The sequence below is a fragment of the Geotrypetes seraphini genome, chromosome 11, assembly GCF_902459505.1.
Source record: "Geotrypetes seraphini chromosome 11, aGeoSer1.1, whole genome shotgun sequence".
NCBI lineage: Eukaryota > Metazoa > Chordata > Amphibia > Gymnophiona > Dermophiidae > Geotrypetes > Geotrypetes seraphini.
Window position 1 is genome coordinate 14136813 of NC_047094.1, and position 25829 is coordinate 14162641.

Consider the following 25829-nt stretch of genomic DNA (forward strand, 5'->3'; position numbering starts at 1 on the left):
TTATGGACCTGCCACATGGGCCGAAGATGGCACCTGGGGCTATCGGACCCCAATCTATATGCTGAACTGCATTATTTGTCTACAAGCTATATTCAAACTGATAACTAATGAGACCACCTGAGCTTCGAATGCTAAAATGCACACTGCTATCTATCAGAACTGCCTAGCTCTAGACAGAAGGTAATGTCTGTGGTAAATTCAACCTCTCCAACTGCTGCCTTGAACTTGAGTAAAATGATCGAGGACGTTGTGGATCGTATCACCAAACTGGCTCATGTTCCTGACCAGACCTGGCGTGACCTTACTGCAGACTGGATCTCTGGTACCTTCAGCTCCTGGTTGCCCTCTGGTTCAGCATTGAAGATCATCTTGCTGGTTGCTGCCCTGTCTTCTCTGCTCCTTTGCTGCCTGCCCTGTATGGTCCCCATAGCCATAAAGCTGCTCCACTGAACTATGGACTCTGCTGTCAAACGTTCCACTGCTGCATTGGCCCTCTCCCAGTATCGTCCCTTACCCACTGGGGACCCCGACTTTCCTGACCCCTAACTTTATTTTGTCAGGCTTGGCTCCTTAGGTACGCCAGCCTGAAAGGGGGGAATGTAGGGTCATGAAATAGTTAACTGTTGTTTAAAATATTGCTCTGGCCTACATAGCTAAAAACAGTGTATAATCTATTGACTGCATCTGCCTAAAATGTATGTCCCTACCTTACCACATTGTAAGCTGAATAGATAAGAGTTTGAGCCATGATGTACCCTGCCCTTCTGTACATGTAGCCTTTAGTTTCAAGTTTCAAGTTTATTAAAATTTGATGGTTCGCCTATTAAATCTAAGCGAATTACATAATAAAAACATTATAGTATAGAATAAAACAAGTTATTTTACATTAACAATTTTCAAGGTGCTACAACAAACTGACATTACAGACGGACTATGAGACATAAGGAAAGAACGTTAGGGGAAAAAAAAGTTACAAATTGTGGTTTCCTTAAGGGAAGAAAGGGGGATGAAGTGGGAAGGAACAAACGAGTAGGTTGGGGAAGATGTGAATGAAAGTGTTAATTGTTTACAAGTACTCCAAATTGTGGTACTAAAGGTTAAATGAGGATTTAAAGAGATAAGTTTTTAAATTAGTTTTAAATAAATTGAGGTCTTTGATGTTTCTGATATAAAGGGGGAGGGTATTCCAGATAAGAGGAGCCATAACTGAGAAGATGTCATGGCGCCTGGTTCCTATTATTTTCAGTGAGGGAACCATTAACAAACCCTGCGTGTTGGACCTGAGTGAACGATTTGAAGTATGAGGGATTAGGAGCCGATCTATAAACTGTGGCTCGTTAGTATCTAAAGTTTTAAATACCAATAAGGCTATTTTATATGTTGTGCGTTGATTAATGGGCAACCAGTGAGATTCTATGAAATAGGGAGTTACGTGATCGTATTTTTTTCCATGGTGGATTATTTTGATGGCGATGTTTTGTATTATTTGTAATCGTCTTTGATCTTTTTGAGTGATGTTCATGAAAAGTGAGTTACAATAATCGAGTCTGGATATTATAAGGGAGTGTATTAAAATATTTAGAGACTTTGGTTCCAGATATTTTGACATAGAACGGATTAAACGTAGACGATAGAAACAACTTTTGACTGTATTGTTGATGTGTTCTTGGTAAGAAAATTTATTGTCGATTGTTACTCCTAGTATCTTAAGGGATGTGACGAGTTCGATTGCTGTGTTATCAATTGAGAAAGGCATAGATAGCGTTATGCCCTGTTTGAACGGAAAGAACAACGCCTTTGTTTTCTCTATGTTTAGCGCAAGTTTGTTCAGAGTAAGCCAGTTTTTGATTTTTTCTAATTTTTGATTGATTTGTATTATTTCATTGGGGTTTTCCGGGTTGACTGGATGAATCAGTTGAATATCATCAGCATAGGCGTACGTTGTGAATCCTATAGATTGACTAATGCTAAGTAGTGGAGATAAGAAGATATTAAACAGCAATGGCGATAAGATTGAACCTTGAGGGATTCCGTAATTCTGTGAGAATGATGTAGAGGATGAATTATTAAAGCGTACCGTTGAGGTCCGATCGGTTAGAAAGGAAGAGAACCATTGTAGTGCTGCATTATTGACACCTATTGATTGCAGCCTTTCTAAAAGGAGGAAGTGATCTATGGTGTCGAAAGCCGCTGAGAGGTCTAGGGAGAAAAGGATGACTGAATTGTGATGGTCTAGGTTGTAGATGATATTTGTTGTTAGTCCAATTAAAGAATATTCGGTACTGTGGTGTTTTCTAAAGCCCGTTTGGTTGGGATGGAGTATGTTCGTGGAATGGACGAACTCTGCTAGCTGATTGAATATCACCTTCTCGGTTATTTTTGCTAAGAACGGTATGTTGGCAATTGGCCGATAGTTGGTTGGATCATCGGGACTGATTTTATGATCCTTTAATATGGGAAAAATTATAGCTGTTTTCCAGTCCTTAGGTACAGTTCCGGTAGAGAGACTTGTTTTGATAAGTGTTTGTATGAGAGGTCCAAAGCAGGAAAAATGTTTCTTTAAGATTACTGGGGGGATAATCTCTGAAGGAGAGCTCTTTAGATTAGTTTTTTGAATGATTGATTTGATTTCTGTTAAGGTTGGCATTTTAAAATTGGAACATTTGGAGCAGGGAAGATTATAGTTATTGTCTATTTCAGTGGGGGCAGTGGTTGGAGTAGTTGCAAATTTGGTACGTATTTTAGTAATTTTATTGTAGAACGTGTCTGCAAGAAGTTGAGCTGAGAGGTTTGAATTTTTATTTACTTGTTTTGAGGTTGGATTGAAGGATTTTATAATAGAGAATAAAATGGATGAGTTTTTAGCTGTCTTAATTTTATTGGTGTAATAATTGCTTTTGGCTTCATTTATTTTGATTTTGTAATATTGGGAAAATTCTTTGAAAGCTTTCAAATTGTTAACGGTTTTATTTTTGCGCCATTTTCTTTCCAAGGATCTAAGTTGCCTTTTAATAAGTGTTAATTCTGGAGTGTGCCAAGGATTTTGGACTTTTTTTTTAGATATTGTTTTAGTGATGAGAGGGACTTCTTTATCAAGAAGATTATGAATTGTATCATTCCATAAATTGAGTTGGTCTTCGAGAGGATCTGTCTCAAGGATTGGAGGCCTTGAGTGAAGGAATGAGGCAACTGACGATAGTTCTAATTTGGTGTAATCACGATATGTTATTTGTTTGGGTAAGAAAATAGGAGATATTCTCTTATTTACCATTAGATTAAGTGAGATAAGGTGATGGTCAGACCAGGGAACTGAGGTATTGAGAATATTAGAGTAAGAGAGGAATTCCGTTTTAGCGACAAAAATCATGTCCAATATATGGCCTGCCTGGTGTGAAGCCTCTTGAATAAGAGGTATGAAATTAAGAGCGTCTGTATAGGATAGGAGTTCCTTGGTGAGAGGATTGGTAAGTTCATCAAAATGGAAATTGAAATCTCCCAGAATAAAGGGATTTTCGGAGAAGGAACTAAAGTCAAAAATCAAGTTTTGTAGTAGATATAAGTTATTTAGCATGATTGGTGGAGGGATGTATAGTAAGAGTATGTCTATTTTTGGGTTAGTGTTAAGTTGAACCTGAAGAAATTCTATTTCTGCATTTCCAGCAGAGTGGTCCATTATTTTTAAGATATCCTTTTGATAAATGATAGCAAGTCCCCCCCCTCTTCTTTTCTGACGATGATTAAATAAGAATGAATAGTTTACTGGGCAGCAGTAGGACAAGTAAGCTTCTTCACCGTCAGTTAACCAGGTTTCTACTAAGCATAGAATGTGGAAACCTTCTGCAAGGATTTTTTCTTTGACTAGATGATATTTTCCTTTGATAGCTCTGGTATTTATAAGTCCTATTTTTAATTTGGATTGATTTGGTATATTGGATTCTGGAGAGGCTAGTGTATGAAGCTTGGGGATAGGAATAATATTTTTATTAATCGCGATCTGCTTCAAAGCAGTTGGTGTTACTGGTGGATAACATGTTTCAAGTGTGTTATTGGTTTTTTTCTTGGGGGGACGGAAGCCCCAGTGTGTTGGTATGTTGGTAGGTAGATTAAGGTCTTGGTTATTGGTGTTGGGAGTTTGCGTTAACATAGTTAACAAGGCAGCAGAACCAAGAAAAAAGAAGAGTGAGAGAAGGTTTCTAAAAGGGGAGAGTTTCCTATAATTTGTGTGGTTAACATTAGTGGCAGCACCCTCAGGTTGCGCACGAAGGAGCGCACTAAGGAGCAGAACCTGTAAGATTTAGATAAGCAGAGAAATGAGCTAGTTTCCTATAGGACTATAAGTTGTATCCCTGAGCCTATCATAAGTGCTGGCTTAGGACCAATAATAATTGTAGAAAGTTATAGAAGTAACAAATGAAAATTGTAGTTTTTGCATATATTAGTTTGCGAAAAGGGCATAAAAGTCCGTGTATTTCCTGTTTCTGACACTCTAGTAGGCAGGCTATTAACTGCACTAGAGTCCCGGCATGCTGTGAATAAAACTTGTACTTTCTTCACGCCTCTGACATTGTGTGTCCAAGTGACCTTTCATGCCTAACATTTTTGACCACAAAAACATTCAAGTTCAAAACATCCAAATCCAGACCATTTTGACGTGGGAGGGGCCAATTTTGCAATGAACTAGCCACACAGACATGCCAACAGAGCAGTGGGGTACCTTAGCGAGATGCCAGAAGTACTTCTCACCATAATCCCCTTATAATATATGGTGAGCCCTCCAAAACTCTCAAAAAACCTACTATACCCACCTGTCTACTATCCTAATAGCTCTTATGGCTGTAGGTGGCACCTTTATAGTAGTATAGTATGATTTTGTTGAGTTTTGGTAGGTTCTCACTTTCCACTATAAATGTAGTGGTTAGAATGGCTTATGGACCTGGGTCCTCCTCTATATGGTTCACTAGATGCTCCCCCCCCTCTCTTCTCTATGGGTTGTAGTTGGAAGTAGGGTTACCAGGCATCTGGGAAAACCTGGACATATCCAGAGGGATTTCAAAAACCCTGCAGTTTGCCCGCACCTGAACCTCGTGTCTCCTTCCCCGAGCTCGGGGCCGCATCTGAAGGGCTTCTATGTGTGCGTGGACGTAGACATGATATCAATGCGCCAATGTCTGTGTATGCGTGGAGGTCCTCCAGATGCAGCCCCGAGCTCGGGGAAGGAGACACGAGGTTCAGGTGCGGGCAGGACTGGGGGGCAAAGTCGGGTGGGCAGGACTAGGGAAGGAATAGGGTGGGGCTGGGTGGAGGAACAGAGAAGGGCCAGATTCCTCTTTTTTTAAAGAGGAAATCTGGTAACCCTAGCCGGACGCAAGTTGTAATACTCACTATCTTCATGAGTCCACACTTGCTGAGGTATGCTCCGAGGTCCATCTCCTGGTGTGGTGAAACACAACACTGATGCGAAATATACTGTGAACTTTTTCAGCCCACTTATGAGCCCCTGGTGAATCCCCTGGAAATCTGGAGCAACAGGAACGACGGTGATTGCTTCTGGATCGCTTGCTGGCCATGCCAAGAGCTTTAAAAAGGAGGATGCAGTTTCAAAACAAAGAAATGGACAATTGTTATTAGAATTTGTTTCAGTCTGGTCAATAGTAAAACTCTGCAGTAAGTGATTATTTAAAATGGTCCCAGATTAATTCAATGTTAGAAAATCATGTTGCCCTTTCCTATGATACTATTTTATTTGGAACGACTATGAGATTCAAGAGTCAAATTTCAGCAAATAACAATAAACTTTTGTTAATACTGACGGGGGTTGCCATTCAACATATTACTGGAAACGGGAAGGACTATACTAAACTTAATTATACCTTTTGGTGGAATTCAGTCTGTCATATTTATAAAATGGAGAGAGTGCTTGCAATATAGCAAGGAAATTATAATAGTTTCAAAAAGATTTGGGGGCCATTGATTGCATATTCTAATGATTAGACACCTTGGACACCTTTTTACTACATAGGACTATATTTAATGTGGGGATGGGGAGGTATGTTATGTGATTTAATGGGTTTATTCCTGATGAATGGGATGGGTGGGGGAGGGGTCTTTTTGATATACATTTGACAATAATTGTTAGAATGTCAAGTGATTTGTACGAATTATTTGATTGAATTTTGTACACTTGTTGCAAGAGTTAAAACTGAATAAAGAATTAAAAAAAATAAAATAAAATGCCATTTATGGCATTTTTAAATAACAGCTGGATATTCAGAGCCACAATTTGGATAATGAGAAGCAGTGAATATCTGGAAAGAACAGGGCAGTGCTGCCATAATCTCCCAAATTCTATTTGTAGCGCTCAAAACTGTGTGCATCCAGTTTGAGTGTGTAATTTAATTACTGAGTGAATTAGTGCTGATAATTGGTTGCTAATGATCACTTTTCAGAGCTGATTGTCAATAACTGGAATTTCCATGTGTATCTTTAGTTGTTATTCTATAAAGATGCGCATGTAAATTTTTCCGCATAGATCTGAAAAGGGGGCATGACCTTGGGAGGGGCATGGGCAGGTCAGGACATTTCTAGGATCTGCGTGCTGTATTATAGGGGGGGGGATCCATGCCTAATTTATTTGTGGGGATTTACAGCAGTGTTAAGTTGGGGTAAATCCTCATGGATTCAATAACGTATCCACAAGCAATCTGGAGGATAAGGCAAAAACCCTGCCAGAGCTATAACTCACGCAGCCTTCTTGGAGACCCCAAAAAATGGGAGAAAAAAAGGTCTCAGTTAAGCCTCATATGGCCGTCCCAAAAAAACTCCCAGTTAGAAATATTTTTCAAACCACATTTTCTTTTAAGGTCTCCAAAACTGCTAATCTTTAGTGCTAGCATCAAAAATGATTTGAAACCAAACACTTAGAGGGGCAGAATAAAAAAAAACGTCTAAGTCCCCTTTTGGCTAAGGCCTTAAACGTTGAAAGTAGAAGCAGGGAAAATGTCCATTATCAAAAAAACATCCAAAAGGAGTTAAAAAAAAAAATAATGGCCTGCCTCTACGTTCAGCTGTTTAAACGCCCAGATCACCACTACGTCTACACTAACACCATATAATCAACCTAAAAAAAAGCCTAACTCCCAAAACAAGAGCTTTTAGGTGAAGGAGGAGCCAGTCCTTCGCCTAAAAGCTGGATTCTGTAACCGGTGTCTGTCAAAAACAACACCGCTTACAGAATCCCTCCCCCCCCTACAATAATCCGGGCAGGAGGGAACCCAAGCCCTCCTGCCCCGCGACACCCCCAAACCCCAACTGCCAATACTCTGTTAGTTGAAGCAATCAGCAGAGATCCTGTGCCTATGGGAAAGCCTTGACGGACAGACCAGACTCAAAAGCAAGCAAAGTGTTTGGTTTCAAATCATTTTTGATGCTGGCGCTAAAGATTAGCAGTTTTGGAGACCTTACAAGAAAATGTGGTTTGAAAAATATTTCTAACTGGGAGTTTTTTGGGACGGCCATATGAGGCTTAACTGAGGCCATGTTTTGGAGTCTCCAAGAAGGCTGTGTGCGTTATAACTCTGGCAGAGTTTTTGCCTTATCCTCCAGATTATTTGTGGATAAGTTATTGAATCTAAGCGGTGTTAAAACATTATCCATCCTCTAATTTTGTTTGTAAATCCTTATGCCCATAATTGGGCGCAGATCCTGGCAATAAGTACCCTGTTTCCCCGAATATATGACACTGTCTTATATTTTTAAAAACTCCAAAATATGCACAAGGTCTTATTTTCAGGGGGATGTCTTATTTTTCCATGAAGAAGAATACAGTACACATTTATTGCTGAAAAAAAGACATTTATTACCTGTATATGGTACAGGTCATCACAAACCAGAAAAGCTGTATCACAAACCAGAAAAAACTGTATCACAAACCAGAAAAACATTTAAGGCCCCGATTCTCCAAAAGTGCGTCCCGATTTTAGGCAGCTGTAGACGTCCTACAGCTGTCTAATCAGCCAATCGGGATGCACGTTTTTTTAAAAAAAATGCTCCCCAGGCAGGCCGCCCGGGAGAGGCATCCTATACTAAACGCCGATTCTGTAACCGGCGTCTTTAGAGAATCGGGTTAAATTAGACGCGGCCACTATACTTATGGCAGCAAGGGATCTCCCTGCTGCAATATGTATAGCGGCCGCGGTTGTTGCGGCCGCCTGTCCCATCACCGACAGGAGAATGCCTAACTCCTCCTGTCGGAACCCCGAGCCCCCTCCCCCCCAAACTCGTAATCGCCGACAGGAGGATGCCCAACTCCTCCTGTCGGAACCCCGGACCCCCCTCCCCCCCAAACTCGTAATCGCCGACAGGAGGATGCCCAACTCCTCCTGTCGGAACCCCGGACCCCCCTCCCCCTCCAAACTCGTAATCGCCGACAGGAGGATGCCCAACTCCTCCTGTCGGAACCCCGGAACCCCCTCCCCCCCAAACTCGTAATCGCCGACAGGAGGATGCCCAACTCCTCCTGCCGGAAAGCCCAACGACCCCCCGCCCCAACTAATCTCCCTCCCCCAACTAACCTTTCAATGTTGGTCAGCTGCCGTCCAGCCGACGGGTCTGCCTCGTGGAAATGAGACGGCACGCCCCTTCCCGGCCCATCCCCGCTAAATCTAAGGCCTGATTGGCCCAGGCTAGGCACCTTGGCCAATCAGGCCTTAGGATTAGTGGGGATGGGCGGACCCGCTATGCCTAAGGCCTGATTGGTCCAGGCTTCTACAGCCTGCGCCAATCAGGCCTTAGATTTAGCGGGGATGGGCCGGGAAGGGGCGTGCCGTCTCATTTCCACGAGGCAGACCCGTCGGCTGGACGGCAGCAAGACCCGTCCAGCTGACCAACATTGAAAGGTTAGTTGGGGGAGGGAGATTAGTTGGGGCGGGGGGTCGTTGGGCTTTCCGGCAGGGAGTTGGGCATCCTCCTGTCGGCGATTACGAGTTTGGGGGGGAGGGGGGTTCCGGGGTTCCGACAGGAGGAGTTAGGCATTCTCCTGTCGGTGATGGGACAGGCGGCCGCAACAACCGCGGCCGCTATACATATTGCAGCAGGGAGATCCCTTGCTGCCATAAGTATAGCGGCCGCGTCTAATTTAAGCCGATTCTCTAAAGACGCCGGTTACAGAATCGGCGTTTAGTATAGGACGCCTCTCCCGGGCGGCCTGCCTGGGGAGCATTTTTTTTTTTAAAACGTGCATCCCGATTGGCTGATTAGACAGCTGTAGGACGTCTATAGCTGCCTAAAATCGGGACGCACTTTTGGAGAATCAGGGCCTCGGTGTACAGAGGCTGTTCCTGGGCTTGTTTTCCTGGAGAGCGGAAGCAGGAAGTTGTATGACCACGCATATGGTACTGTACCAGTACTCTGGATCGCCAAGACATGCTTGCCAAATAGTGCCTTATTTTCGGGGGGGGCCTTATATTTCCCAGGTGGGGAAAAAAAGGGGGGTGTCTTACTAAAGGAGGAGGTCCTATAATGGGGGAAACACGGTATTATCCTATAAATGGCGCCTAACTTGGAGTGCCGTTCATAGAATAGCGCTTAGTGTACATTTTTGGGGTGCCATTTACAGAACCGAGTCCTATATGGATACAGCGATATTCTACACCGCAATTGGCATCAAATTATAATAGCAATTTTGCAGTCTTAACTTTACCCGCATGGCTGTCCAGATAGCGGTTTGAATACTGCTGCTAACCAGATAACTTTTGTCTCCACCCATTCTCTGCCCCCAGGACCTCTCCAACACTATCTGGATCGTGTCCCATAAAAATCAATAAATGGTCCTAATCAGTGCCGGGGAGAGGGGGGAGTCTTTATTGATTTTCAGGAGCATTATCTGGGTATTCTCCCTGAAAAATCAACGAATAGTGTTTGGGTCAGTGACATTTATCCCACTAGCAGCGTCTGCTACCTGGATAAATACAGTATGTTTGAATAGGGGGCCAAATGTTTCTGACATGGGAAGGGTGTTAGGTCTGAGGGTTCATAGACAACCCCGCGAAAGACAAAGGCGCGCGCTGACAACTGAGTGCAAGACGGAGGCGCGCTCCGAAGAAAATTACAGTTTTTAGGGGCTCCGACGGGGGGTTTTGTTGGGGAGCCCCCCCAGTTTACTTAATAGAGATCGCGCCGGCGTTGTGGGGGTTTGTAACCCTCCACATTTTACTGTAAACTTAACTTTTTCCCTAAAAACAGGGAAAAAGTGAAGTTTTCAGTAAAATGTGGGGGGTTACAACCCCCAAACCCCCCAACGCCCCCACAACGCGGCGCAATCTCTATTAAGTAAAGTGGGGGGGTTCCCCCATGCCCCCCCATCAGAGCCCTAAAAACAGTAATTTTCTGCGGTGCGCACCTCCACGCTGCGCTCAATTGTCTGCGCGCGCCTTTGTTCCGGCGCGCTTTTGACCCTGGATACAAGTAAAATCAGTTCAAGATAGAAAAAAACACAAATAGCTCAGTATGCTCTTGATGCAACTGGCACAGTAATTCTCTGTCCAGAAAATAATCCTTACCTACTGTACCTATAGTACTCAGTAATATTTTACAATCATTTATGTATTTATTAAAGTGTCATACAGCAGATTTAACTCAAGTTGATCTTTAAAATAAGAGCCTGTTTATCTGTCCAAATTTGACCTGATTAGTCCGAAAATGAAATCCCATATTATGAGATACACCAGTTAGATGTCATTCTAGGTGAGATGATTTTTGACACTACTGTGCTGAAGGGAGCAATAAGGAGATTCAAGGAAAGTCTGGCTAGACATCTCAGTGGCAATGCTGTGCATTTTCATGCAGAAGATGCCTGCTTTAGTCTGCAAGTGAGGTCCTCTGTTCTTTGAGAAGCAATGTTTACAGTCCCTGCTGGAATCATGGCCTTTGTTTAAGGGTGAAACTCAGTATTGGAAGCAGAACTGGTATACAGCCCTGGCTCAAACCATCACTATACTGAGCAGACTACGTAGAGTATGTATTCTGGATAAAGGAAAACATTCTGAGTGGTTGAGAATGAAGGCTCACGGGGATTCCAAAAATCGGTGCTAAGTTCCCATGCCTAACTTTGGCTGGCAGACTTCCTCCAGCTCAAGTCTGGTATACATGCTGGTGCTACCAATGTGTAGGAAAAGAGGCAACTTCTGCAATAACCCCTCTCCCCTCCAAAAAAGTCTCTTACAAAAGTCAGTAATCCTATCTAAAGGAGAGAAAAAAGGACCTCAGCAACCCTGCAGACTATGCTATTGGATGATTAAGTCTGCACAATGTGGATAACGGAACACGGTTGCGAAAAGGCCACAGACATATTCCCCCTTGTGAAGTAGACCCTTGAAAAAGCCTTAGATTGGTGAAACGGGTCCCGCCATTATTTGTCTGTCATCTAGTGGGGACGACTTTCATTTCAAGCTAAGTGGCATTTTTTGTACCTTTTGTTGATTTTGAAAGGGTATAGTAGTTGATATTGATTTAAACTAGGGTCAGGTTGAGAGAAAATATAAAATTAACAAAAAGAACATAAGAACTGCCGCTGCTGGCTCAGACCAGTGGTTCATCTTGCCCAGCAGTCCGCTCACACGGTGGCCCTCTGGTCAAAGACCGGCACCCTAACTGAGACTAGCCCTACCTGAGCACATTCCGGTTCAGCAGGAACTTATCTAACTTTGTCTTGAATCCTAAAGGGCCCACTCAAGGAGTAGTTTTTGAAGATCGATGAAAGAAACCGGAACCCTATTTAAGCAGACTTAATCATCCAAGAGGATAATCTGCAGGGTTGCTGAGATCCTTTTCCTTCTCCTATAGATAGGATTACTGACTTTTGTAAGACGCCTATTTTTGGGGGGTACGTGGTAGGCCCAAAACAGTATTCTGGAACTATGCGCACAACATTTTGGAGTGCCCCTCACACACCTCCTTTTGAGTTACATGCTAATAGAGTTAGGTGCTATGCCTTATCACGTGCAAAATTTAATGGGTATCAATTAACTTCAATAACTGATGTTAATTGGCTTGCTGGCAATTAATTTATGTGAGTATCTCGGGAACACGCCCACATTTTGACATGCAAATCTAGATACCATATATAGAATCTGGGGAATGGTGCTTAGTGGTGTAGCAAGGGTAGGAGGCACCCAAGGCAGTGGTGCCCCCTTGCCCTCTTCTCCGCCTCCCCACCATGTGTCCCTTCTCTTCCCCCCTACCTCTTTAACTTCGTTGGTGTGAGCATCATTTCCAACCTGTGTCCGTAGTGGCCTCAGCTTTCCCTCTGATGTCACTTCCTGGTCCCATGACCAGGAAGTGACTTCAGAGGAAGAGCAGAGGCCAGCGCAAGAAGCAGGTTGAAACTGCTGCTTGCACTGGCAAAGAGTTAGAGGCAGGGAGGGAAGAGAAGGAACATGCAAGGGGGGGGGGCATGGAGAAGAGATGATGGCGCCTCCATCAAGATGGCCTACCTCCCGCCTTACCATGCCACTGATGGTGCCAGATTCTGTCTCTATTTATAACTGAGCTGGAAGTACAAAGAAACAAGAAAGAAAAAATAGGGGGGACCTAAAGAATCGGAAACAGAGTTACTTACTCAGAGCAATTGAAATGTTTAACTGATATGGAGTGGGTCCAGTATTCTTGCTTGCTGGGTATCCCGCTAAAAGAGCAACAACTTAACTTTAAATTTTCAGTTTTCTAGAGAAATATTTTCACATCTGTACCCTACTATGGTTTGAGAACTTTACCACGATGAACATGATTTATCTCAATGGATCTCCTTCATTCCATAATCATTATTTTTGGGGATAAAGAAATGTGGTTGCTGTGTTAGCCCACATTAAAGGTGATAAATAGATATAAAACAACACAAAAGAAAGGAAAGTAAGATAATACATTTTTGATAAGCTTTCAAAGGCAGGACCTTCCTTTTCAAGGCAGTTATGAGCAAAAGATGACACAATCAAAATATATAGTAGACTGTCGTGTTTTGCTCATAGCTGGCCTGAAGGCTTCACCTTTTCTAGATTTCTGCTGAGATCCAAACTCTGGTTCCAATTACCTTATAGCCCTGATTGATGCCGTTGATGAATTGCTGTGGTGGTGGACTCCACAGGAACTGGACGGTGGTGGAGTTCAGTGCTTCAATCTGCACATTCTGAGGTGGGGCAGTTGGCACTGTTCACATTCAGCAGAAGAAGATAAGAAAATACAAGGAGAAGAAGAGAAATAATGCAGTAAGGGGTCTGTTTACTAAAGTGTGCTAAGCAATTAGGGCAGGATTTTGCACAGGCCTACAGCCAGCACTCAAAAAAATCTCATGTTAATTGTATGCAACGTTAGGAGACGGGAACTGGGTGGATTATGGAGGGCGAATGGGTATGGACCACCATCAGTTCTGCCGTTAGCAAAGTGCACTCTCTCTCTCTCTCTCATCAAGTGGAGGTATTAGGAGGGCAATTCCACAACAAGGTAGCTAGATTTAGGCACTACGAGAGCCCATATCTGTAACCTCTTCTATAAAGAATAGTAGGCACCTACGGAACTTTTCTTCATAGAACATTAGCCCAAGTGGTCAATAACATGCCTGTATTTAAGCACACAACTCAATATTCCCACATAACCTGTGGATTCTTCAGATATTAAAGGCAAGCATTTTTCGTTATTACACTTCTCCCTCCGAATTCGCAGTTTTAGCATTCGCGGTTTCGATTATTCACAGTTTTTTGCTTGCTGGCTCCTCCCCCCCCAACTTACATCAGTTTGCATAGAGAAATCGCTGATTCCAAGCGTTTACAGGGAAAATCGCTGATTCCCGGCACTTAGTTCACCGTGCTTTGCCTCTCCTTCAGGAACAGGCCAGGTCTCTCACCGTGTTATTCGCAGTTTCACCATATTCACGATGGTTTTTAATAGAAAATAGAAAAATAACATATTCGCGGGTTTTCTGTATTTGCGGTTCTGTTATGGAGGGAGAAGTGTATTCAACAAACTTTAAACGGCCTCAGAAACACCACTGCACCGCCCAGAATAAAAACTTTTTCTTGCGGAAGCGTTTAGTATCCTCACCCGCCCATTTGTTATTAATCGTTATTATATTTTATAGCATCTTTTCTTTAATCTTATTTCATCAATTTTCCAAAACTTTTTATTATATAAAACTTTATAATAAAAAGTTTTGGAAAACTGATGAAATAAGATTGAAGAAAAAGATGATATAAAATATAATAATAACGATTAATAAACGGGCCGGTGAGGATACTAAATGCTTCCCGCAAGAAAAAAGTTTTTATTCTGGGCGGTGCAGTGGTGTTTCTGAGGCCGTTTAAAGTTTGTTGAATAATAACAAAAAATGCTTGCCTTTAATATCTGAAGAATCCACAGGTTTTGTGGGAATGTTTGTTTACTTGGAGACACTACGGTACTGAGCTGTAGTTGTGTGATTTATGATCTGTCCCCAAGTTATAATATATTACAAATAAATTCCATCTTGAACTAGAACTGTATTTAAGCACAATCACTTCCAAGAGCCATAGAGATGGCGTAAACGCTCACAGCTAGATTACAAAAGAACAAACGCAGATTTCAGAATTCTATACTCTATGGGGCTCATAATCGAAAGAGAAAAACGTCCAAAAACTGGCCTAAGTCGGCACTTGGACGAACATTTCTCAAAAACGTCCAGGCACCGATAATAAAACCGGGTTTTGGATGTATTTAAAAACGACTTGGCCTTCATAGTGCCGCTCAACGTCCAAAGCTAAACGGGGCGTTTCGGGAAGTGTGTCAAGGGTGTGAGTTGGGCGGGACGTGGGCCAGCTTAGACTTAGTCGTACAGCATGTATAACCGAAAGTTTAACAACAGAGCCTAGGCGGAACTTGGACGTTGTGACTTAGACCATGTAAAACATGGTCTAAGTCACAAAAATCCACCTAAACTCACCAGATAAGCACTGAAAACACATAACACTTTAGATACCCTAGATGTCACATCTTTCAGCTATGCTGATGACATCACCATAATCCTCCCCTTCGACCCATCAGAGACCACCACCACAACAAAGCTAGAAACAACCTTAGACACAGTAGAAAAATGGATGATGGATCACAAACTAAAACTAAATTCTGAAAAAACAAAATTCCTTTTGCTCGAAAAAGCCCAAACTCCTACCATCACTGAACTGAAAATCAAAAATACCAAATACCCAATACAACCCGAACTAAAACTCCTAGGAGTTACGATAGACAGATGTTGCACAATGCAGCCCCAGATCAACAAAACAACCCAGAAAGCTTTTCTAACCATGAGAAATCTCCGTAAAATCAGAAAATTCTTTGACCAAGCACAATTTAGACTAATTGTCCAATCCCTAGTCTTAGGTCTGCTGAATTATTGCAACTCCCTATATCTTCCTTGTCCAGCCACTATGATAAAACAACTCCAGACCATACAAAACACCGCCCTCAGATTGATCTACTCACTCAAAAAATATGATCACATAACAACTGCCTTCTTAGACTCTCACTGGCTACCCATACAAGCACGAATTCAATTCAAACTCCACTGCCTATTATTCAAAGCGTTTACACGGCTCTTCCCCCTCCTACCTAAACAACCGCTTAAACCAGATCTCCACCTCAAGACACAGAAGAACCCCGAACCCTTTTGCCTTCCCCCCACTCAAAGGCACACAACGCAAGAAAATGTTTGACAACCTTCTGGCAACACAAGCAGCAAAAATCAACCATTCCATCTCCAATCTTATGACAATATCAGACAACTTCAAAACATTCAGAAAAGAAATCAAAACCCTGCTTTTCAAAAAATTCATCCAAATATCTTAACCCCTCCTCTTTTACCTCCAGAAGATTCACCTACCTTCAGATAACCTTCCCCCAAATTACCCACCTTAACACCTTCCAATTAAACAAATACCATCAATAGATTGTAACCTACCCTCTCTAACTGCATTCCATATGTATTTTTCATACAGTTCTTCACTGTCAGTTTAATTTCCATCCTATAAGTTCACATAGAATTTTTCTTTTTTCAACCATCTTTATTTTCTCTTCTTTATTAATTTCCAGGTACTTTAGTTAGATTGTGAGCCTTCGGGACAGTAAGGGAATTTTTTAAGTACCTTCTTACTTCTCATTTATAATCTTAATGTATATTTTCTTCAAACCGCTTAGAACCTAACGGATGTAGCGGTATATAAGAAATAAATTACATTACATTACATTACATAACACAAACCCCCACACACTACCCCACTGATCACCAACCCCCCCCCCATAAAAATTATATTCACAATTTTAAATTTCAGCCTCCAGACCATCATCACCTGGCCGCCTAGCATAGGAAAGCCTAGTCGTCCAGCACAAAGGCAGCTTAAGTCATCTTTGGGGTGGGTTAGGGACCCATAGAGAGGAGGACCCATGCCCATAAGCCCCTGTAATCAGTGCATTGATACTGAAACATGTGCACTACCCTATACACACCAAAACCCTTTTTTACTGTCATAAAAGTGGCTCCTACAGCCATACGGGCTATTGGGGTGGTAGATAAGTGAGTCTAGGGGATTCTGGAGGTGGTTTGGGGGCTCACCGTCACCTATAAGGGAGCTGTAGTGAGGAGAAGCCATGGCACCCTTTTTGTCTGGGTGTGCAATCCATCACTTTGCAGACCCCTCCCACGTCCAACAGGGCTTCTTCTAGGCATTTTGGACTTGGACGTAAATGTGGTATAAAGACAGACGATTTAGTGGCTTGGACGATCAGTTCGGCAGGACGTATAATTAGACGATTTTCGAAAGTAAAAAAAAGTTGGACGTATCTTTTGAAAATGTGTCTTAGGCTCTTTTTAACTTTGGACGACTTGTGATATGGACGTAAACGGACTTAGACGTCCCTTTCGATTATGCCCCTCTAAGTGCACAAGTGTGCATCCTGCCCATATGAATGCCCACTTGCACAGCAAGCACGTAGAAATGATCAGAATATGGGCATCCTTGCTTCCTAAAACTAGCTGGATCCTCATATAATTATTCCCTTTGTGCATCTACCTAAATTGTGAATAAAAGTATTGTGTGATAAAGAGCATTTTTAAGCACTAACTGCCGGGGACATGCCGGGCATGTACCCACAGTTAGCACACAGACTTTGCATTTACACAAATACACTTATTGCATTAAGTGAAACCTATGTTGTCGCCCTTTAATTTTCGCACTGTTGTTCAAGCGATGGTTTTGTCAAGGCTTGATTATTGCAATGCCTTGTACCTTGGAATAACCAAGACAAGGTGCAGGGCATTGCAAGTTGTGCAAAACGCAGCAGCCAGATTGATAACGGGAACGTCGAATTATGATCAAATTTCACCCTACCTCCAACAATTACATTGGCTGCCAGTTGTTTTCCAAATTCAGTATAAAGCAGTAATGATTTGTCATCAGTTCTTGTATGGTATTATACCTGAATTATTTAAGAGTAAGCTGACTAATTATTTACCGAATAGATCTCTGCGCTCTGAAAAATTCAGCTTTATTAAAAGCAAATGTCAATCCAAAATATGTTGAGACCAGTAAAATGACCTTCTGTTGTGCAGGAGTTAAACTGTGGAATTCACTCGTGAGTCAATTACGAAAATGTTGTGAAAAAGGCAATTTCTGGCTTTCATCCTTTTATTGCTGATTTTTTGAGGATTATTTGTTTATGCTTGTCTGATTTTATTTGGTTTATGCAATTATGTATGTAACATTATGCAAACCGTTTAGGTTTTAAACGGTATAGAAATTTTTAAAATAAATAAATAAATTTACCATATGTTAGTTTTTGCTGCTAAAGTTCAGACAAATTTGAAGACTGTTGGATGTGGCTCCAATAAGCCCCACAGCCTAGATGGGATTCTGATTTACTCCAAACCAGTTCACCTTTCATGATTTACAAATGTTTCTAATTGTTACAGTATACTTCTCCCTCCTTATTCGCGGGGGATACGGGCAGAGCCGGACCGCAAATGGCGAAAAACCGCGAATATCTGGCTCTGACCCACCCCTGCCTCCCCTTCCACCTTCCCCCGGCATCCCGGCCTTACCTGGTGGTCTAGGTGGTTTTCGGGGCAGGAGCGATCTTCCTATGCTTCTGCCCCGTGCAGATAGCCATTAGGAAACGGCTGTGGGGAGTTCCCGTAGTCTCTCGAGAGACTACGGGAACTCCCCACAGCCATTTCCTAATGGCTATCTACACGGGGCAGGAGCGTAGGAAGATCACTATTGCCCCAAAACCAGCTAGATCGCCAGGTAAGGCCGGGATGCCAGGGGGAAGACAGAAATATGGGGGTTTTTCCTCCTCCCCCCCCAAAAAAAATTGCGATTATGTGAAATCGCGAGTAGGGAAACCGCGAATGGAGAGGGGTTAGTGTATAGTATATGACAACTACATCTACAGCTGAGTCCCTTAAAATACATTCCGATGGTTAATAATAATAGGGTAGCTGTGTTAGTCCAGTGTGAGAGAAATGACTGAGGCAGGTGGCATCTTATAGACTAACCAGTTTCTTGAGACTTGAGTTTTAGAAGACCAGAGTCAAGCTTCAGGAAATTGGTTAGTTTATGACATGCAAACTGCCTCTGTCATTTTCCCCCATCTTTGAACATCTTCCTTTATATCAGTGGTCTCAAACTCATGGCAGGGGGGTTGCCACATGCGGCCCGCCAGATACTATTTTGAGGCCTTCGGTATGGTTATCATAATCACAAACGTAAAATAAAACCGTTTCTTGATCATATGTCTCTTTAGCTATAAATGACAATATTATTATTAAGACTTAGCCAAAAGGAAAGATTTATCAACTATAAAGAGTTTTACCTCCTGCAAAACTGTCATTTCTTTAATAAGACATTAACTGTTTTTTTTCTGTGGCCCTGCAAGGACCTACAAATCCAAAATGTGGCCCTGCAAAGGGTTTACATAGTAACATAGTAGATGACAGTAGATAAAGACCCGAATGGTCCATCCAGTCTGCCCAACCTGATTCAATTTAAATTTTTTCTTAGCTCTTTCTGGGCAAAAATCCAAAGCTCCACCCGGTACTGTGCTTGGGTTCAACTGCTGAAATCTCCGTCAAAACCTACCCCAGTCCATCTACACCCTCCCAGCCACTGAAGCCCTCCCCAGCCCATCCCCCACCAAACGGCCATACACAGACACAGACCGTGCAAGTCTGCCCAGTACTGGCCTTAGTTCAATATTTAATATTATTTTCTGATTCTAAATCCTCTGTGTTCATCCCACGCTTCTTTGAACTCAGTCACAGTTTTACTCTCCACCACCTCTCTCGGGAGCGCATTCCAGGCATCCACTACCCTCTCCGTAAAGTAGAATTTCCTAACATTGCCCCTGAATCTACCACCCCTCAACCTCAAATTATGTCCTCTGGTTTTACCATTTTCCTTTCTCTGGAAAAGATTACGTTCTACGTTAATACCCTTCAAGTACTGGAACGTCTGAATCATATCTCCCCTGTCTCTCCTTTCCTCTAGGGTATAAATATTCAGGGCTTCCAGTCTCTCCTCATACGTCTTCTGGCGCAAGCCTCCTATCATTTTCGTCGCCCTCCTCTGGACCGCTGGTTTGAGTTTGAGACCACCACTTTATAAAATGTGTATTTCCATTGTGGGAGCCACCAAATATATGTATTTCTCTGGCAGCGCTTGCTTGATATATATTTTGTAAAAAACTCAGCATGTATCAAGCTTTTTACAAAATACTACCACAGCTGGTCTTGGATGTTCATTTTCCCATGTAAAAGACCTATACAAAGTTAACCTCTATGGCCCAGAAATTCCTATTGGAAATCTGATAATCTCCTCACTCTTGCTGGTACCACCTCTTGGATTTTATGTTTTAAACGTGCAGCTGCAGTGATGTCCACCGTGATGTGCTACCCATCTGCTTTTGCTGCACTGAAGGATTTTCTGTTGACATGTGACAGATTTTGCCACTGGATATGCCAAATGTTTAAAATGAGATTTTAGAGATAAGTACAATAAGCACTTTATCCATGAAAATTAATTATAGCCCACATCGCGGAAGGAAGAGAGGAAAGAAAATGAGGATATGTCAATCTTAATGGAAGTTAGACTGGCAAGAAAAGATTGAAGTTTTGCAGATTTTTGCATGAATTTAAGTTTGCACCATCTTGAGCATGGAGCCAGATTGCTTCAGAGGGGGAGAATTCAGCCACCCCCAGAAGCTGCCAGAAACCTAAGTAAACATTAAGGTGCTCATACCAATATTTTTAAAATAAGGCAAGTTGCATTTTTTCTTCATTTACTTTTAAATATGAAGTGCTCCTCTTTCATTACAATGTAATGTTCTAAAATAAGAATAAATCATCATATTGCAAAAGTACCTGCCATCAGAAGAAAAATGATAAAAAATGCGACTAGAAATGAATAAAACCCTGCTACAATGAAAACGATGATTAATAGTGTAATTTATCTTTCAGTTCTATAAAAAAATCAACACCTGCATTTTAATGAATGTGTTTTAAAAGGCAGAATATGTTTTATTTTATTCTGCAATTAGAACTTACAGTTGATTTTTCAGAAGTATCTACCATAGCTCAGTATTTCTCAGGCTGGCCCTGGAGTACTTTCCTGTCACCTCTTTCTCTACAATATCGCTAAAATCAGACCTTTCCTATCTGAGTGCACTGCTAAGACCCTCAGCACCTCTCACCTAGACTACTGCAACCTGTTTCTCACTGGCCTTCTGCTAAACCATCTCTCTCCCCTTCAGTCTCTTCAGAACTCTGATGCATGCCTCATATTCCACCAATGGCACTATGCCCACATTGCCCTTCTCTTCAAGTCACTTCATTGGCTCCCTAGCCATTTCCACATACTGTTCAAACTCCTCTTACTGACCTACAAGTGTATTTGCTCCACAGCTCCTCAGTGTCTCAACTCTTTCATCTCTCCCAACCAGGGCACTCCGTTCAATGGCTAAGTCTCTCTTTTCCGTACCCTTCTCCTCTATGGTCAACTCTAGACTCTACTTTACTGCACTGTATACCTAGAACAAACTGCCTGACTCGTTATGTTAAGCTCCATCTCTAGTAGAATTCAATTCCAAACTCCAACTAACCTTCTAAGCACCAATATCTGTCTTATTATTTCCTCTGTAATTGCCCCACCTGAGCACTGCACATTGATGCACCTTCTTGTCCATTTTCTCTATAATGACTAGATTGTAAGCTCTTTTGAGCAGGGACTGTCTGTTCTATGTTTTCATGTACAGTGCTGCGTATGTCTAGCAGTGCTATAGAAATGCTTAGTAGTAGTAATAGTAGCATGGAATGTTGCTACTCTTTGGAGATTCGTCATGGAATGTTGCTACTATTTGATATTCTTCATGGAATGTTGCTACTCTGGAGATTCATCATGGAATGTTGCTACTCTTTGGAGATTCATCATGGAATGTTGCTACTCTTTGGAGATTCATCATGGAATGTTGCTACTCTTTGGAGATTCTTCATGGAATGTTGCTACTCTTTGGAGATTCATCATGGAATGTTGCTACTCTTTGGAGATTCTTCATGGAATGTTGCTACTCTTTGGAGATTCATCATGGAATGTTGCTACTCTGGAGATTCTTCATGGAATGTTGCTACTCTTTGGAGATTCTTCATGGAATGTTGCTACTCTTTGGAGATTCATCATGGAATGTTGCTACTCTTTGGAGATTCTTCATGGAATGTTGCTACTCTTTGGAGATTCGTCATAGAATGTTGCTACTCATAGAAGATGAATTATCTGAAGATCCTTAAAAAATTGTTATTTGGGTGACGAGTGTATTGATTAAAATTTAGTGTGAAGCTATAAATAATATATTTGTTGATTAATAGCTTCTTAGCTTCAGCTTTAAGGATACAATTATTTAATGGCCATGTGAACCTTTAGATCAACCTGTTTTGTAGGCAGTAAGGATCTGATTCTATAAACGGTAAGTTAGACGGCAGTATGCACCTACCGCCAACTAACTTAATTGTTTTAATTAGCTTTAATCGGCGCAGCAATTGACCACACTGTTAAAAACCAATTAAAAACTCATTTAAAAAAGTAGGCATTGTAATTACATCTACATGAAATCACCTAACGTCACTTAAGGCCAAAGTAGACGTGGTTAGGGGGCAGAAATGATCTTAGCTGCCATTAAGATGCAATTCTCAAAAGAACTTAAGTGTCTGCAATGTAGGCCAGTAAAACCCTGGCCTACATTGCAGACATCTAAGTTTTGCGGTAGGTGCCATTAGCTGCAACTCTTTGAAAGGCGCCTAAGCGTGATTGACACATAGCCGGCACCATTTTTGTAGGCAGCCGTTTATAGAATCTGGCCCTAAGGGCTCATATGCTAAACTTTTTAAATGGTAAAAATAAAAGTAATCTCTTAGAGTATGATGTGAATGCACTAACCGAAAACTTTATACAGAACACCAGAATGCACCTCATGGTAAGCCCTTTTAAGCTGCCGTATGCACTTGGCCATTAATACAAAAATCAGCCATTATACTGCTGCGTTAAATATCGCCTTGTCACAAGGGACAGACCCTTATAAGGGTGAGCTTGGGCCACTTTTTAGCGCTTCTGTGCCAAAGGGCCGCTAAGTCTGCACCCGAGGCAATGGAAGATTCAAAGGATAATTCTATAAACTGGAGCCTTAACACAGGCTCTAATCTCCACATTCTATAAAAAGTGCTACAAATTTTGGTTGCGCACAATTTAATTATGATTTATTATGCTGACTTAACAAGCTATTATTGGTGGTAATTAAAATCAATCACATTATATGCACAAATTTCGGCGCAGGATCCATGCTTAAATTTTACTGGACAACAAAAAAACAAAGACGACCCAGCAAACCGCAGTAAAATCAATCCAACGAGAAAACCAAAAAAAGACTGTGGATAAGATGTTCTGAAAATGATTTATTTCTCATCACAATAAAATTAAAAAAAAATACAAATACAAATGTAATAGTCCAAATCATTTACTATTCTATTGTCCATTGACACTTAGGGCTCCTTTTATCAAGCTGCGGTAGGCGATTAATGAGCGAAATACCGCGCGTTCAACCGCCTGCCGCGCTAGTCGCTAACGCCTCCATTGATGAGGTGTTAGTTTTTTGGTGTGCCGCGGGGGTTATCGCGTGATGAAATGTCCGACGCGCTAACCCCCGTAGCGCACCTTGATAAAAGGAGTCTTTAGTTTTTAGAAATCCATTTGGGGCCAAGTGAATAATCTACTGGAAAATCCGTTGGCATTATCATATGACACTGTGTTATTTGGTACTTCCATGAGAGCCAAGAGTCAAATCTCTTCTAATAATAATAAACTTTTGCTCATCATGACAGGGGTTGTTGCCATTCAGCAAATTATGAAAAATTGGGATCGGATGAGTTATAATTTTTGGTGGAATTCGTTATGCCACATCTTTAAAATGGAGCGGGCAATAGCCATACAGCAGGGGCATTTTAAGAAATTTAGGGATGTTTGGGAGCCATTAACAAAATATTGTGCAGAATGAATATTATTTTCTCCCTTTGTTCATACACGTCCAGGGTGGGGAGGGAATATTTGATGATTTATTATGCTTAAGTACAATTGTTGGGTATAAGTGGGGGAGGGGATTTTGATGTGAGTTAAACTTTAATGGTATATTAAGTGATGTTAAAGTGTAAAGTGATTGTATCTTATGTTACACTTGTTGAAAGTTTTAAAAATGAATAAAGACTTGAAAAAAAAGAACATCTTATCCACAGTCTTTTTTGGTTTTCTCGTTACATTCTACTTGAGACAAAAAAGGGCGTGCAAATAGGTAGTGTAGGTCACGAGCGAATCAGGAGTGTCACTTCATTTATGTGTGTAATTACAGAATATAGGCACAAGCACTTGCACCACGTTTTCCTTGGTGCAAATGGCTGCGGTTCCCGTAAGTGCTATTCTAAGCGTGGTATATACAGTGGAGTGGCATTATTTTGGTGCCATACACAGAATTAAGCCCTATTTGTGCATGTTAAGTTCTAAAATAAAAGTACTTGCATGCGTGATTGGCATTTATGTGCATACATAATAGATACTATTCTAGAAAATGTGCACCAAAATCATTTTCCATGTTAGATGAAGGGAGTGCACATGTGGGAAAATCACGAGTGTGTCTCTAAGTCAAGCGTGCAATTTACAGATTACTATAAGCTACCCACACTTTAGGGCACAGTTAGGCCAACTTATGCTCACATATTACAACGGAACCTTGGCAGTTATATGCGCTTCTAGAGTTGGCGCTAACTGCATGGCATTGGGGCACCTATAGAATCATAGCCCAAGTCACTTGACCAAGATAGCAAGGAATTTAGGGATTTAAACCCTCGCTTTTCTGGTTTCCAGACTACTGCTTTAATCATTAGATGACTCCTCTACTCCTAATTCGCTCTGAATACCCTGAAAACCAGACTGACTCAAGAACCAGCTGATCTTGATGGTAGCTAGATCAAAGTAGGGGGAGGAGGAAAAGGAATTTGGCTCATCTCCTCCACAAGAATATTTAACTGCCTAGTTTTACTAGGAAAATAAATATAACTCCTGAAATGGTGGGTGGCTCTGAAGGCATTTCTAGGGAAGGAGGAGGGGAACGTGGGCACCAACAGTTCATTCTCATTGTTAGGCAGTTATATTTTGGTGTTCACTCACAACGTACAGCAATATAAACTATCGTTCCCTTCTTTTAAAGGAATTAAATCTGTTGGGAAGCTTAGAACATAAGAATTGCCACTGCTGAGTCAGACCAGTGTCCATCATGCCCAGAAGTCTGCTCACGCAGCGGCCCTCTGGTCAATCTCTTGTGTTTAAACTGGTAGAAACTTGGAATAAACTCCCTGACTGTTAGATTAATAGGTCATCTGCAACAATTCCATAAAATTTTAAAAACTAAACTAAACCTTAAGTTTATATACCGCATCCTCTCCACAATTATGGAGCTCGATGCGGTTTACAAGAGCTTAATGTAAGGAAGGAAGAGCATAATGGGGTTGGAGGATGAGTATAGGGGGGAAGAGAGCATTACATTTTTGTGAATAGCCTAGTTTTCAGGTGCTTTCGGAATAGTTGGAAGGAGCCCAGATTCCGTAGTGGGGCCGTAAGATTATTCCAAAGCCCTGTGATTCTGAAGAGGAGAGATTTCCCTAATTTTCCTGCATAGTGAATACCTTTTAGCATGGGGAAGGATAGTTTAAGTTTTTGGGTGGATCTGGTGGAATCAGGACACAAGGAGTTCCAAGATAGTGGAATTAGGGGAGGGAGGATGCCGTGTAGGATCTTAAAAGCTAGGAAGGTACATTTAAAGTGAACCCTGGAAATTACTGGAAGCCAGTGAAGTTTGCACAGGAGTGGGGAAACATGATCGTATTTGCTTTTTGCGAAGATCAGCCTGGCTGCAGTGTTCTGAAGTCTTTGAAGACTTTTTTCACAATATCTTAATGATTTACCGTCTGAATCGACAAACTAATAGTATTTTAACACCTTCTTCTCATGTTCACATTTTATATGTTATCTGATCTTAATTATTTGTGAACCAAGTCGAGCTATACTACGAGATGACCCGGTATATAAGACTAGACTAGACTTCTAGATGTAAGATAATTTTCATCTGCAGTTTTGTGCCAATGAAAATTAGTTGATGATCACCAGCTATGGCTTTAAGGAATGATTGCATAAGAAATGGGTCTGTTTCATTCGAAAGGGACCTTTAAA

The 25829-nt window shown here is 41.7% G+C and overlaps 1 protein-coding gene across 2 annotated transcripts in view; it reads right to left on the reverse strand.

Moving 5' to 3' along the window:
* The window catches only part of SDK1 (sidekick cell adhesion molecule 1), a 1012418-nt gene that overhangs the window by 284192 nt on the left and 702397 nt on the right, over positions 1–25829 (reverse strand). For both annotated transcript variants that reach the window (XM_033963079.1, XM_033963080.1), the window contains 2 exons: positions 13082–13197; positions 5383–5575 (listed from right to left, as the gene is read on the reverse strand). In XM_033963079.1, the coding sequence (XP_033818970.1) occupies positions 5383–5575; positions 13082–13197 (309 nt within the window). The remainder of the gene's footprint in view (positions 1–5382; positions 5576–13081; positions 13198–25829) is intronic.